The 14,325-nt window shown below is 41.8% G+C and overlaps 1 protein-coding gene across 4 annotated transcripts in view; it reads right to left on the reverse strand.

Annotated features, from left to right (window-relative positions):
* Positions 1-14,325, reverse strand: part of pax5 (paired box 5) — a 54,513-nt gene that overhangs the window by 26,328 nt on the left and 13,860 nt on the right. For all 4 annotated transcript variants that reach the window (XM_085163067.1, XM_085163070.1, XM_085163066.1 and 1 more), the window contains exons 2-5: positions 12,658-12,823; positions 8,801-8,998; positions 8,065-8,129; positions 5,015-5,140 (exon numbers count right to left, since the gene is read on the reverse strand). In XM_085163067.1, the coding sequence (XP_085019193.1) occupies positions 5,015-5,140; positions 8,065-8,129; positions 8,801-8,998; positions 12,658-12,823 (555 nt within the window). The remainder of the gene's footprint in view (positions 1-5,014; positions 5,141-8,064; positions 8,130-8,800; positions 8,999-12,657; positions 12,824-14,325) is intronic.

Below are 14,325 nucleotides of genomic sequence, written 5' to 3' on the forward strand. Positions count from 1 at the left end.
TAATCCCACCGGCCAGTCCCCATGATGGAATTCAATTGATCAATCATGTAGCTCTGATGGCACCATTTCAGCCAGCTTATTGCTTTCTGCTTTCTCTCTGTTGCACACACAAACTCTCTCATATGTGCGCAGACACACACACACAAATGCACCCTGAAAGACTGACCTGTGTCTGTCATGGTGGAGCACCCACAAAGAACCAGAGAAAGACAGAACAGGGGAGATGACAGAACCTGCTGTAATCGAGCAGTAAGAACAAAGCTTTTACTTATGATAATCAATATTGTCCATTCATCTGTATGAAGTTGTGTAAAGGTGTGTGTGTGTGTGTGTGTGTGTGTGTGTGTGTGTGTGTGTGTGTGTGTGTGTGTGCGTGTGTGTGTGTGTGTGTGTCTTGAGGTGTGCATGCATGGGCCTTGGTATGGATGTGATTGAGGCTGTGACTGTGGGTGGGTGGGTAGCTTGATATCCGGCTGGTCTCATTGTATCCATGGATGGGTAAAGAAACTCATTGCCGTGACGGGTTAAATCCTATTCACTGTTGGATGCGTGCACACACACACACACACACACAAACACACACACACACAGCTGCCTCTATCTCTGTGATTCAGTCTCAGAAGGGAAGCGCTTCTCTTCCCTCTTTTTCAGAGCAGAACAAAACAAACAATGAGCCCTTATTGTTCTCTCCTTTCTGCCTTTTTCCTCTCTCTTCCGCCTTCTCTGTCTCTCTCTCTCTTTCTCCCTCCCTCCTGCCTCTCTTGCTCTCTCTCCATCACAGTCGTCTTCCATAACAGCCTGCTGCTGCCATTTTTCCCAAGAATCCAGAAGCAGTTGAATTATTAAATCCAAATACCCTAAAGAATTAGATGAGTTGTCACTTATTTGTCTGTTTTCCTGCCTGCTTATACATGCACGTCTGCAGAGGTTAGAACACCACCAGTGTGCTTCTTTTTGCTCTTGACATAGATAATCATGCTGATAGCCCAAGTGTCACGAGTCTGACCTCACAGCCCCAACTCTTCCCTGCATGTGTGTGTGTAATGATTTTTTTTTTGTCTGTGAGAGTGTGTATGTGCCTGATCCAAACTCCAGAGATCAAAGTTTTTCTGAGCCGGGAGGAGCTACGCGCAAACCCTGAATCACTTGCTCACTCCCAGCATCTTTTATTTTGTAAGCTGCCTCATGTCACAGTGGATGCACAAGGGGGTGAGAGGTCAATCTGGCGTTCTGGGTAAATGCCATTGAAACTATTTGTTGTTGTATTTTGAAAAATGTGCACGACTTAAAAATACTGAGAGTGGATTTCCCCTCACAGATTTGAGGAAGAAAAAAACAGCACTCCCTTTAGTGACCGGCCCACCTGTCCTGAACTCCACATGCATGTTGGATGCTTGCACACACACACACACACACACACACACACACACACACACACACACACACACACACACACACACACACACACACACACACACACACACAGCAGCAGCAGCTTCAATGTGTAAAGTGAATAGGTTAAGGTACAATAGTCCCCTTTTGGCCCCAGAAGTCAAGTTCTTCCATTCACACCCATTCATCTCCTTTCTGGCCCCAGTCACCCCCAACTTCCCCTCGCTTTGGCTGGGGGCACAGGTCACCACAGGGTTTTACCCCCACAAACTCCTCCTACCAACACACAGGAACACATACATACACAACACAAGCTACTGATCCCTCCTTGCTGTGTTTACGTGCACAGCAGCTGTTTGATATGCTCATGGCTAACAGTTTCCATTGCACGCGTTGACGTCCTTACAAGCACATACAGCAGATATGATATGCAATGATATGATATAAAAAAACAGCAATTTCATCACAACAAACTAAGCATCATTTCACTCATACTGCACACCTTGCGACAGATTAGGATGGCCAGACCAGCTCAGCACCAGAACTACTGATTTATGTTTTACCAGTTTTAAAAGTCAATGGCCTGGAGAACACGTTCTAATGTAGATGTGTTTTTAGCAAATCGAGGGGGCAATATTGTTGACCAGATGGCAACAGTTCAATTGAGGAGACAGTGGGGTGCCTCTTGTGAGCTAGAATATCATTTGCTTTATTTATACCTCTGTCTCTGTAGATACATTCCATTATTGAAAACATAATATCTTCCACAACACATTTAATTCAAAGAGTAAACACAATCTGCTGCAGGAATTGAGATGCTGTGGACACCAGGGAGTGTGGAGTTCAACAACATGTAGCAATGAGAGACTAAATAATTGGTGGAGGCACAAAATGAGTTGGTACCAAGTTAAAATTCAACTTTATGGGGGGTGATTGAGTGAGACAGATGCAAAGAATACCACTGACTGATGTGAGAATTATGGGAATTAGACAAGAGGTTTACCTACACTAGCAAACAGCCTGTCAGCTACAAATCAATGGATGAACCACTTTGTATGTTTACTGATGTTGGTACAGTTTACTGGCTATATTGGCAGAGTAGCAGATGATGTAGTGGGACAGAATATTTTCAGTAACAGTTTTTTGTGGTCAAAAGGTTTCTTTTGTTCAGTTTATGTGGTCACTCCACATGCTCCAGTATAAGCTTATGGCTTAAGCACATTGCGAAGCAATTTGTAACTAGTTATACTGGTTTATCAGCAGGGTTAGTGGATTTAATCATTAGGAAAAGGTTTAACTTCTCACACCAGTTTAGGAAAGAGTCAACGGCCACTGTTAATCCTCTCTGTCACGTAGGAGGCTCAGGAAACTCAGGAAAATTGCAACAGACTGACTCAAGGCTCTGCCCCCCCCCCCCCCAAAAAAAAATAAAAATAAAAAAAATAAAATTGACCAATGGTATCATTGTTCTAAATGCGTTCTGAACTACACATACTGTCACATTGCTGTATGTGCGATATATCCACCTGTACAAAGAGTGACAGACAAAGTCAACAAAAGAGCTTTGGTGATGTCCGGTGTGTCACTGTAGTGTACTGTGGGTTTATGCCTTCCTTCTCCATGTGTAAGAATGTCTGCAAAGACGGGCATATGGCCGTGACTCGTCGTCAGAAGCTTGCCTTATTGTTTGCCTGTGTATGTGTTTGTCTGTCCATGTCTGTGCATGCTGTTCCCCCTGTCGCCCCTTGCTGTGTGTGTGTGTCATTATCCAGCGGGGGCTGCTCTAATGGAAGCTGTGATTAGCAATGCTGTTAATTAGACCACAGAGCCAACCGCGCAGACCTCTGGCACAGAAACGCTGCAGATAAAACACACAAGCGAAACGTGACACGGCGAGACATAATGCTTGAATGATGCTTTCTGAATGCTTCAATGAAACGAGAAGTGATACAATGTTTCGATTCGAACTGTGAAATGGAAAGTCCAGCGGCAGTCATAGAAAACTGGCAGACAGACCACACATGTAGCACATGGTGTAGTGTGTCGTGCACATAAAGAACAAAGTGAAACAATAATACCGCTAATTAGGCTACAGATACTTTCCTTGAGCAACAGATCTGACTGCAGAGTTTCTGCTGAAGACAATACAGCACAGAATGGGGTGGATTAATATTTCATATTATTTATGTCAAAGAGGCATGGATGAAATCAGTCAGAGACCAGTTTCACTGTGGCCGTTCAGACTTATGATCACTAACACAGGTAAATCTGTTAATCTTTCATTCTTTACTCTGTCAGTGAGCCAAAATGTGGACATGACAATCACTGTGCTCTGTGCGAGTGCTCTGATCTTATTCAAGAGCAGCAACTAAAATCAGAGTCCCATCAAACTTAGTGTAAAATTTAACCGAATATATCTAAAACATTTGAATTTGATTCGTTTCTCTTCAGTTCTGTTGCGCAGATATCATACATGCACATCAAGGTAAGTCAAGGTGTGCATGCGAGATAACTTAATGAATACGAAATGTGGAAAATGTGAGGGAAAATTGCCATTTTACATTTGTTTCAAGTGTTAATGTGAGAAAAGGCAGTTTCCTCATCGTGTAGGTTCTTTGTCTGCCCCAGTTTTTAAAGTCTAGAGTGTGTCTCAAGCTTCACCGGGTGTTTAAACCTGTTTTTAGAAAACTATGTCACATTTTGCTTTTATGGATACACCAAATCTTCTACCTCAACCTTAACTTTGTAACATATTTTGACGTTTTATGCAGTTGCAACAGAAAGACGGGGGAAAAGCCAACCAGCGAATGATCACTGAACAGGATGAGAGTGCAATTTGTTGTTATTTTTGATTGAGCTAAAACCTCATTTATCAATGGACAAACTGTTCACATAGCAAGTCAAACTTTGATCCAGTGCATCAATGATATATGTGTGTATGTCTCTATGTCTGCGTTGGGTCTAAAGTCTTTGTACTCTACTGATGGTTAAGTGGGCTGAATCCGAGCATATCAAGGTGCACCTGGGATTCACCTGGAACCTGCTGGAGTGTACTGAAAATTCATCAGCAGTGGGAAAAAGGATCCCACACTGTATCTGTGTGTGTGTGTGTGTGTGTGTGTGTGTGTGTGTGTGTGTCAGGGAGAGAGAGAGCGAAATAGCCCCCAGTGGCATTCTGTCACCCCCTCTCGCTCCGACATCTGGTCCCGTCTCATTTACCGTAGGAGACCGTCTGTGTGATGGCTTTTTAATGCCACTGACACCCCCCCCACACACACACACACACACACACACAATCAGGCAAACACGTGGAGGCATATCAGCGTACACAACTATATACATCCATTACCTATGAGCACATACACAAGCTCGCATATACATTAGCATGCAACATTGATCAAGTATGACAGAAGTATATGATCGATAGTGCGTGCATAAGCTGGCCTCTCGGGTTGCTATCCCATGAAACACTGTTAGTAAATAAATCTGCGTTCCTCAATGAAGATGTTTTATTCACATGTCCCGTTGCTGTTGCTCGTGTGTTAGATTCTCGTGTGCCTTGTGCATCCACCAGGAAAAATTAACAAAGTGGGACATATACAAAGCATAACTGTTTGCTCACCTTCATCCCTCTTCCTCTTGCCTACATCAGCAGCTGAGCTGATACCCAGAATGCCGCTGATGGAGTACGAGGAGCCGGCCGAGTCGCTGGTCACTGCTGAGACCTGTGTGGCTGGCACGGATGTTGCTGCAGACAGATCACATGACAATGCCAACACTTTAAAGGATATACTGAGAAAGCAAAAGAACACCCAAAAAACAGATGACTGAAATGAGGAATTACTTAATCTCAGAGTCGTATTGTAAAATAAAATGGGGGGAAAGCACAACACATTTACTGTGTTATGTGGACACTTACTCTTGTAAGCTGTATGATTTTATTAAAAAGGCATAAGGCCTTAAGTGACTCTTTAACTCACTGAAACATTTGCTTTCAATAAAAAAATACAGAAAATAAAACATAAAGAACTGCAAAGTGAGTGTAGCTTGTTCTACTATAAAGAAAAGAGTGTATTTTTTAAAATGTTCATGGTTTTACTTTATGATCACATCTCAGATAAAAGGATAAGAAAAAGAAGACAGCAAAGTGTTTTATGAATTTCTGAAATATCACAGACTGCATATTTTAATGTACTGTGTCACAAAACTCTATAAACACTCACCAAAATGAACTGAATCCAATATATTTGCATATGTCTTTGGATCTCATTTGAAAGCACAAATATTTAATTGAAAATAAACAGTAAGCTATAGTTTTTGTGCACAAAGCTCTTTCTGAGAAATTCTTCTGTGTGTCTGTGTGTGCAGATGCTTTTCACAACAATCAAGTGTCCTTATTCATATATTTGTGGCATAAACCTCAGCATGATTGCCACACAATGTAAATCTTAATTATTCTTCTTTTTTAAAAAATCAATAAAAGTCCATTTTATCTCTCTAAATTTCACTCGGTTGTATCGGCTAAATTGAAACTAAAGGAAAAGACACAAAAAGACCAGCCTCTGTTAGTGTTTTGCTCTTTGTTGTCTCTTCCTTTAATCTTCCCCCTGGAGGAGACAAGTTCTTTGCCGGGTGACACAGCGACATACTTGTCACCGCTTCAGTAACACGCACACACACACACACGCATCCTGCAACCTCCTGACACGCAGGCACAGGCTTAAACATACAGTCGCTCACTTCTTGGTCCCTTATCTGTACCCCTGTAAGCGGACGTGGGGCTGAGTGACAGTATGGTATCCCAGGAGGGACAGAAAGGTGTGGAGACAGACATACTAATCCCCTCTCCCAGCAGACCCCCCAAACAGAGAAAGACAAGACTGAAATGGCAATAAAGAAGAAGGAGGGGGTAAAAAAAAGGCAGGTAAACCAGAGGATCAAAGTCCCTTCAATCCGTTACTCTTTCGCTAACGACAAGGAGAGTATAATGAATGCATATCCCTCCTTTTCCCATCACTTGATTTAGCACTTCAATTATCTGATTTTCCTTTCTCTTTCTTTTCACTCTTTTTTTTTATCAGAACGTAACGCTTTTATTCTGCAAATCCAAATGTTCAATTTTCCGCCTGGGAGTGGGACCCATTTATCTGTGTAATCTGTAAGCGTGTGCATGTGCGTCTCACTGCATCTAGGGTGTGTGTGTGTGTGTGTGTGTGTCGCTTAAATGTGAGTAAAAGGCAGGAGTCAGGGAGCAGTGTGTGTGAAATTAATTTAGATTAATAGACAATGTGCGATTATGAAGATATGAGAGACTCTGAAACACAATCCACTGCAGGGCAAAGTGAGAAAGAGAGAGAAAGGCTATCGTATCTGTGTGTACGCTGCGATATTCATCGAATAAAAGGAAATAATGTTCAAGCCATAGATGCCACAGATATAGTCTTTCAGTGTCTAACAGGATAATTAACTGTATACTGACAAAGGTTACGGGTCCTTTATTAAAAATATATAATGAGAACCGTCCGATAAGTCCTTTAATATTTGTCAGGTTTTGGATCTCATCCAGCTGCACTTAACATAATTTTAACTCTAAACTAAAAGTTTACCTGTTGCTAATATACTCAAACTTATTTTCAAACTACTATGTTGCTCAAACAAAACACAGCTTAATTAATCTGACAAAGGGGGCAGAAAACTGTGTATCCTTCCCCACCAATCACTGCTTGTAGCAATATGGATGAAAAAAAAATGTGTTTATGAATATGCATAGTGTAAAGTTTGGTGCATAGGTCACAAGAAGTCCATTAACCTAGATAAGTAATAGTACTGGACTTGTTATAATGTGTTTATCGATCAATTTTTTTTAATTTGGTGATGTAACTGAGAAACCGTAAATATGATCTTTTCTAGCCCGTGAGAGTGTGCCTCACCAGGTGCATCCTCCCTTTGAATTTGAATATCATTGTAAATAATCAATTTCCAGTCATAACCTCCAATAATCAAAGAGCAGTGCTTGCCAGTGTTACTAATCTAGTACCCATTTGAGAAGGAACTGATAAAGATCTCTAATGCTTTGATATTACAATGACTTGAGCATTTTTGTTGACTTATTTATTAAACAGCTATATTTAGGATGATATGGTTTCACGCCGTGGATCTCTTTGATTGTTGTTATTGGGACTATTGTACGTCTTAATAGTTACATTGTACACTACTGTAATAATGTTACCAGTGTGCTTTCGGTTAAAGACGTCATAGCGGATGGGCCAAGAATATGAAAGCTTAATATGTAACTATTATTTTATATCCAGCCGGTCACCTTTGTTTGATCGTACCCTACCTTACTCGTTCTTCAGTCAGCTCTCGGTTGGCCCAAAAAGGCAAAATGAACCTGACCATCACACAAAACTCTGGTAAAAAAGAAACAAACCCTAAACATACTTCTTACATGGAGAATGACAATCTAAAGCTGACTGTAAGGATGCAATGTAGATTTGGAACTTTGTGGCACATAGCATCGTATACTGTCTTCACACAGGTCCAGAAACTCTGTTTTCTTGTTCAGCACAGAGGATCCTCTCCGGAGAGATTTACACAAAAACACTTCTTTTGTTAAAAAAAAAAAAAATTGGCTTTGATGGCTGGAAACAGGATTTTTGAACAGCAACCTACCTAGGTTGTGAGCCGACACTGAGCCCGTTTGACCAGGCTGCTGCTGAACCTTAGTCCGGATGATCCTGCAGGAGGAGAGAGGGGATATTAGTGTGTGTGAAGTGGTTTGTGTGAGTGTGCGTGAGAGAGATCCTGAGTGACAGAGAGAACATGACCATCGTGGGAGCAAAACTGTGTATATGTGTCTGTGCGTGTGTGTGTCTGTGTGTGTGTGTGTGTGAAGTGGCTGAGGCAGGCTGACATGGCAGAGGGGCCTCACACTTCCTGCTTGGCTGCTCATGCAAGCCTTTTCTTCCTCTTTCCTTTCCTTTTTCTTCCTTTCCTCCCCTTTTTTCCTCTCCTCTCATTTCCTTTTCTCCCTTTTCCTTTCTTTCCTTTCCTTTTGTGTCTGTTTCTTTCCTTACCCCCACACACCTTCCTTCCCTTTTGTCTGCCTCTTTTGCTCACTCCTTCTCTCTCTTATTTCACCATCCCTCCCTCTCTCTCTCTGCTTCTATGCTCAGGGGAAAGGGTTGTCATTGTACCATCGTGTTGAACCACTGAGCTGCAGCCACTTCATACATATGGAGACTGGGGCCTCTTTACTATTCTCTTTTCCACTCCCAGACTCACACACAGGCACACACACACATAAAACACATAGTATTATATTGCTCTGAGCTCTACCACTAGGCTGTACCTGTTGCTATACGCCCAAACTCAAACAAACATACACAAAGCATACAGACCGTCGTACCTGTTAATGGAGCTGACGCTGGGAACACTGTCGTTGTCACAAACTCTCTCTGCTAGGAGCCTGTCCCGGATCTCCCAGGCAAACATGGTGGGGTTTTGGCGTTTGTAATCGGCGATTTTGTCGACCACTTTTGGTGTAGCAACCTTTGGTTTGGATCCCCCAATTACCCCAGGGCGGATACTGCCCGTTTCATAGTACCTGCCAATTAAAAGACACTTGCATTGATCATACGGGGAGGAACAAGTTAATAAAATCACATGGAATATGAAATCTGTAAATTCTGTTTTTAGTTATTTTATTTTTTATGCATACAGCTCCTTATTAAAATGTACCAAATCCAAAGCTGAAAAAAAAACTTTAATTAAAAAAACATAAAAGAGAAACAAGGCCGAGTTTAGTTGGGTTAAAGTACTTAATCACGATTGTGCCGCCACATCTGAAAATATTTCATGATTATAGGCAACTGTGGAAAAATGTTTCCATCCAAATAAGAATCTGAACATGCATTTTTCTAAAAGCATGAGGTTGGTGCTCTTCTATACTTTCCTCATTTTCTCAAATATACATCAACAGGTGTGGAGTCAGATCTCGAGGCTCTTCACAGCACGAGGACAGTGAATAAACCAACACAGAGCCCAACAGTGTAGCTTTTTTTCCCTGTGTTTTTAACAGCGAATGGACAACAATGTAGGTCAGTGGCAGAGAGGAATAAGATACAAATGTGAAGGATTTTTTAAAAATAAATTTCTCATATCGGTGTCCTTATCCTTTAACTCCTCTTCTTTCACCTATTGAAGCTGAAAAGTGGCCAGGTCATTTCTGTGACAGCATCAAAAATGCTGAAATAATTATTCAGAGTTCTGTTTCACTGCTAAATCGAGCAGAAGGGGAATCTAGACTCCAAAGAACCCAGATATAACATAAAGCAGCTTTCTGCTTTACTGCCCCTTTACTTCACCTCTCTTGGTGGTGGTTTGAACATTGCTCCACTTGGACTCAGCTATTTTCCCTTCAAGCTCTCCAACAGAGGAATGACCTTCCCTCCTGTGGTCAGGACTTATTTCTGGATTACACACCAAACATCGGACATGCTCCTCCTGTCTAAGGTCTTTTTTCCACTCACGACACACTACTCTCCCCCCCCCCACCCCCACAGTCTGTCATGTTGCCATGTCAATTAAAATAGTTTTTGTGGCCTGTAAATCTTCTTAGTGTCCAAATTTTTGATCACTTGTGATTCTTGCTTAATTTGAGCTATGAAATGGGTGTGATTATTTGCTAATCCTCCATCAGCTGCATCTTTTTCTTTAATTTAATTTGAATTTCAAACAGAACTTTTTATTTGGGTAATTCTGACAATTGAAACTCCGTGTTGATTTGGGCTGATCTTTTGAATGTGGCGAGGAATCACATCGCATAAAACAGGGAAGATCGCAAAAACAGCTTCAGTGCTCATGCGCTGCATGGACTTATGAATATTGCATTGCTCAGAATGCAATGAATGTTTGGCCCAAAGGTGGCTCATATCTGCCCATATGTGAATTCAGTCACAGTTCTCCTTAAAATGAGCCTGATGCCAGTTGTGTCATAACTTTTGGGATATTTTTGGCCACATAATAAATACTTTCCAGGGATGTACCTGCCCAGCAGCTGTGGAAAGTACCCCAGATGAGGTCCAGATGTGTCTGTTATATAGGCTTAAAATCCAAAAAGGTTCTGTATTAAATCAAAATATTACCGTGGAAATATTTCCTCTTGAAAGCACCTTGAAGATTTAATGATTGCACTGTGTATTTATAATCTGTGTGTGGATAGAGTTTGTATCAAAGACTTTGTATTTATTCAGCTGAGAAAACGGTCACACCGGTCAGATAATGCTGGTCAAATATACTGCAAATTCTAGGGAATCTTTCTGTATATTTGATTCTTTTGTTTAGTTTTCTTTATTTCTGTTTTATTTTGTATCTTTGACTGATTTGCTCAGCTCCTTCTCGCAAACAGAGACTGCTCTCGTTGGGATACACCTTGTTAAATCAAGGCGTGCTAAAACCCTCACTACCAGTTACATAATGTTGCCGATTTCGCTGCAGATGTCAGAGTCAGCTGAAAGGCTAAATGCAATAAGCTCAAACACCTGTCACACAACATTTTTAGGGCCTGACTCGTCCCGCGATCGGCTTCTGTTCTCTTAAGCAATTTCATGTTATTACGCAGATGCAGGAAGAGGATGGCACTGACACACACACATGTGCACACGGGGCGCACTCACACAACCGTTTCATGTCCACCATGGCTATGTCATGAATGTATTTGCATGCAGAAGGGGCATGGGGGGACAGGGGGTGGGAGGACAGCAAATGCGCTACACAGCTTGCAGAAAAAAGGGGGGATGCTGTGTGTGGATGCAAGCTGTCAGTCAGTCTTAAACCTGCTGCTGCTCTTCTCTCTCCCTCTCTCTCTCTCCACTGTACGGTAGAGTAATCCTTTCCGTGAAGATGCGAGTTCCTGTAAATGTGCGCTTCCTTGTCTTTCTTTCTGTGTGTGTGTGGGGGGGGGGGGGGGGTGTGTGAGTGTGAACACATACACGTGTGTGTGTTCCACATTTTTGACTATTCACAGCTGGAGTATAAACACAGCTAAAGGAAAAACAATCTATTTTCAAATGGAAAACTATTTAAATTATTCACAGCTGAATCATTGGTGAATAAACGAGCGGAGTTATTGATATCTGCACAACGATGAGCCAATACACACACACACACACACACACACACACACACACACACACACACAGGGTGGTAGAGTTGGTGTTTTTGTTCTGCTGGCACCAGAGAGAGAGAGGAGAGGATAAAACAACCCTCCCTCCTTCCATCCCTCGATCCCCTCCCCTCCTCCCCCCTCACGGTAACGCTTCAGTGAGTTGAACGGCCAGGAAAGGGGAGAGAGAGAGAGAGAGAAAGAGAGAGAGAGAGAGAGAGAAAGACGGAAAGAGAGAGACGGAGAAAGAGAGGCATGGGAGAACAATGAGCAGCACATTTTTTGATATAGCTGAGGGTCGCTGTAGCTAATCCTTTCCCTCCGTCCTCACAAATGGTCTCTCTGTCTCTCATTCGTTTTTCTTTTTCCTGCACTCGTCTTCTTTAACACGCCTTTTCCCTTTTGATTGTGTCCCTTGTTCATGTCTTTCTCCCATTCTCCATCTCCCTCTGTCTTTTTTTGGTGCAGAAATATGGTGCCACTTTCATTTTGATGCTAATTCCAAAAAGTGATGAATCTTTTCCCTTTTGTCCCCCTTTCTTCTCTGAGGGACGGAACGAACAGGGATTTACTCTTGAATTTAGCTTTGAAAAGGCAGAGGGAGAGACAGAAAGAGAGAGAAAAGGGGGAGTGAGGAGAGACACAGAAATATGGGGGGGGGGGGGGGGGGGACAAAAAAAATACAGGATATAAGGAGAGGGGAGAGGAAGGTGAAAAGCAAGAAAAGAGCAGAGAGCCGTGTGAGAGAAGTAAGAAGCAGAGTGAAAATGGAGGCACTTTGGAAAACGCAGCTTGTGCATGTGGAGGAAACTGAAGAACACAGCAGAAGTTACACCAAAGGAGTCAGTATGACCTTACAGGAGCTTCAGTCTGACACAGGCTGGTTCACCTGTGTGTTCTTTTTACATGATGAAAAAAAAACTAACCAGAAAAACACAAATAAATCCAACAAGTAAAGGTGAAGACACTTGGTCTTCCACTGCATAGTTTAAAGGTTAACTTATTGTGAAAAGGGATCCTTTAAAGTACTGAAGGAGGGGGTTGATGTGTTTTGATCACCCCAGAACACACACGAGTGTAGGTGCTTGTCGGCTTCTTACCTGCCCAGTATCTTGCTGACACATCCATGGCTGACTCGTAGCTGGCGTGAGATGTCGCACGGCCGAACCCCCTGATGGGCAAGTTCTACTATTCGCTGGCGAACTACATCTGGGAGGGGTCTGCCATTTACAAACACACCTCCAAGCTGGTTCACGCCACCATGTCCTAGAAGAGAATGAGAATTTGAGATGGACAAGAAGCCAGTGAGGAACAACAGAAAGAAATGCATAAAGAATTGCACTGAAATCAAAGATAACCTTGAAATCTAACTCGATATGCAACCAAAAAAAAGGACTCAGTGGAAATTAATTACAAAATCCTCTCATTTCCTCCAATTATATTCTTGATACATGACAGACAGTTGGATAGGCAAGAGTCAAAGATCTTGGATGTAACTTTTTCAACACAATCAAACATACAAATTGATCCATTATCCTTATACTCGCATATCAAAGACTGACCAAGACTTGGTTCAAGTTAAAGGTCAAAACAATATCAGACAGAAGAACACAAAAACTTAACAGCTTCACTGTATAAAGTAGCAGCAAAAACCAGCTTGTTTAAGGGCATTTCAGACTATCTTTACACCTCATATCAGCACTAGTCTGCAGCACAGCAGTAAGAGTCTACTTCCTCTATTTTGGGAAAAGGTCAATTGATTGGTTCGTATATAGTGCTTTTCCATTCTACTTAAACACTCAATGAGCTTTATTTTAATACCATCACTTCTCATTCAGTAAATTGATGCTGGATCTGTGCCATTAACAGCTTGTTTCTGTACATTTACATTTGTTTGCCTGAGAAATAGTTACTTCAGCAACACTTTCTAGGCTGCAGTCCCACAGCTGTTGGCCCTTGGCTTAGCTGGCTTAGCTTAGTTAATTTACTATCTCAAATACATCTGTTTTCTCTCCCGCCTGTGATTTATCCTGCTCAGCATAATAATACTATTCCAAAGTGCAAACTTTGCCCAATTTCACCAGGGGCAGGCTAAGCAAAGATTTTGAGTAAATGAAGGGATTTTAATTAATTATTGACCAAGGCCTTGCCTTGGCCCCTTAGCGAAAGACACCGCTAATATTCCCTCTGAGGGATGAAGGGATGAAAGTATAAGGAAATGAATGAAAGGCAGCAAAAGTAGAATAGAAGAAAAGACTAGCTGAACCTTTGCATAATTGAATAAACTTCTTCTGTATCCATAAGTCACAGAAAACCACAGCCGTCTATTAGAAAGTTGCCTAAACAGATTTAAACAGCAGCCACAACTGACAAGGGCAAAACTGCAAAGAAGAGTAATTTATATATTTGCACGTGATCTGTGTCCATCTAGTTTCTTTCAGCTTTCCTATAGTACCGTAGAAAATATCCAAGCTTCTACTGACTGGAAATACATTTTGAGCAGGTTAGCAGCATATCACAGAAGATGCACTTAAACAGACTACAACATTTATACATTTGTAAACACCACGCTGTGAGACCCCGTGAGCCGGGCCAGGTCAGAATCCTGGAATTTGAGGTAAATGATTAAACCACAGCATCCACCAACAGAAATGTTGCATGTGAGCAGAAAACAGTAAGAAAGATCAGGACTGGTTCCCCAGGTTTCTTAAACATATATATATATATATATATATATATATATATATATATATATATATATATATATA

Source organism: Neolamprologus multifasciatus, chromosome 6 (assembly GCF_963576455.1).
Source record: "Neolamprologus multifasciatus chromosome 6, fNeoMul1.2, whole genome shotgun sequence".
Classification (NCBI taxonomy): Eukaryota; Metazoa; Chordata; class Actinopteri; order Cichliformes; family Cichlidae; genus Neolamprologus; species Neolamprologus multifasciatus.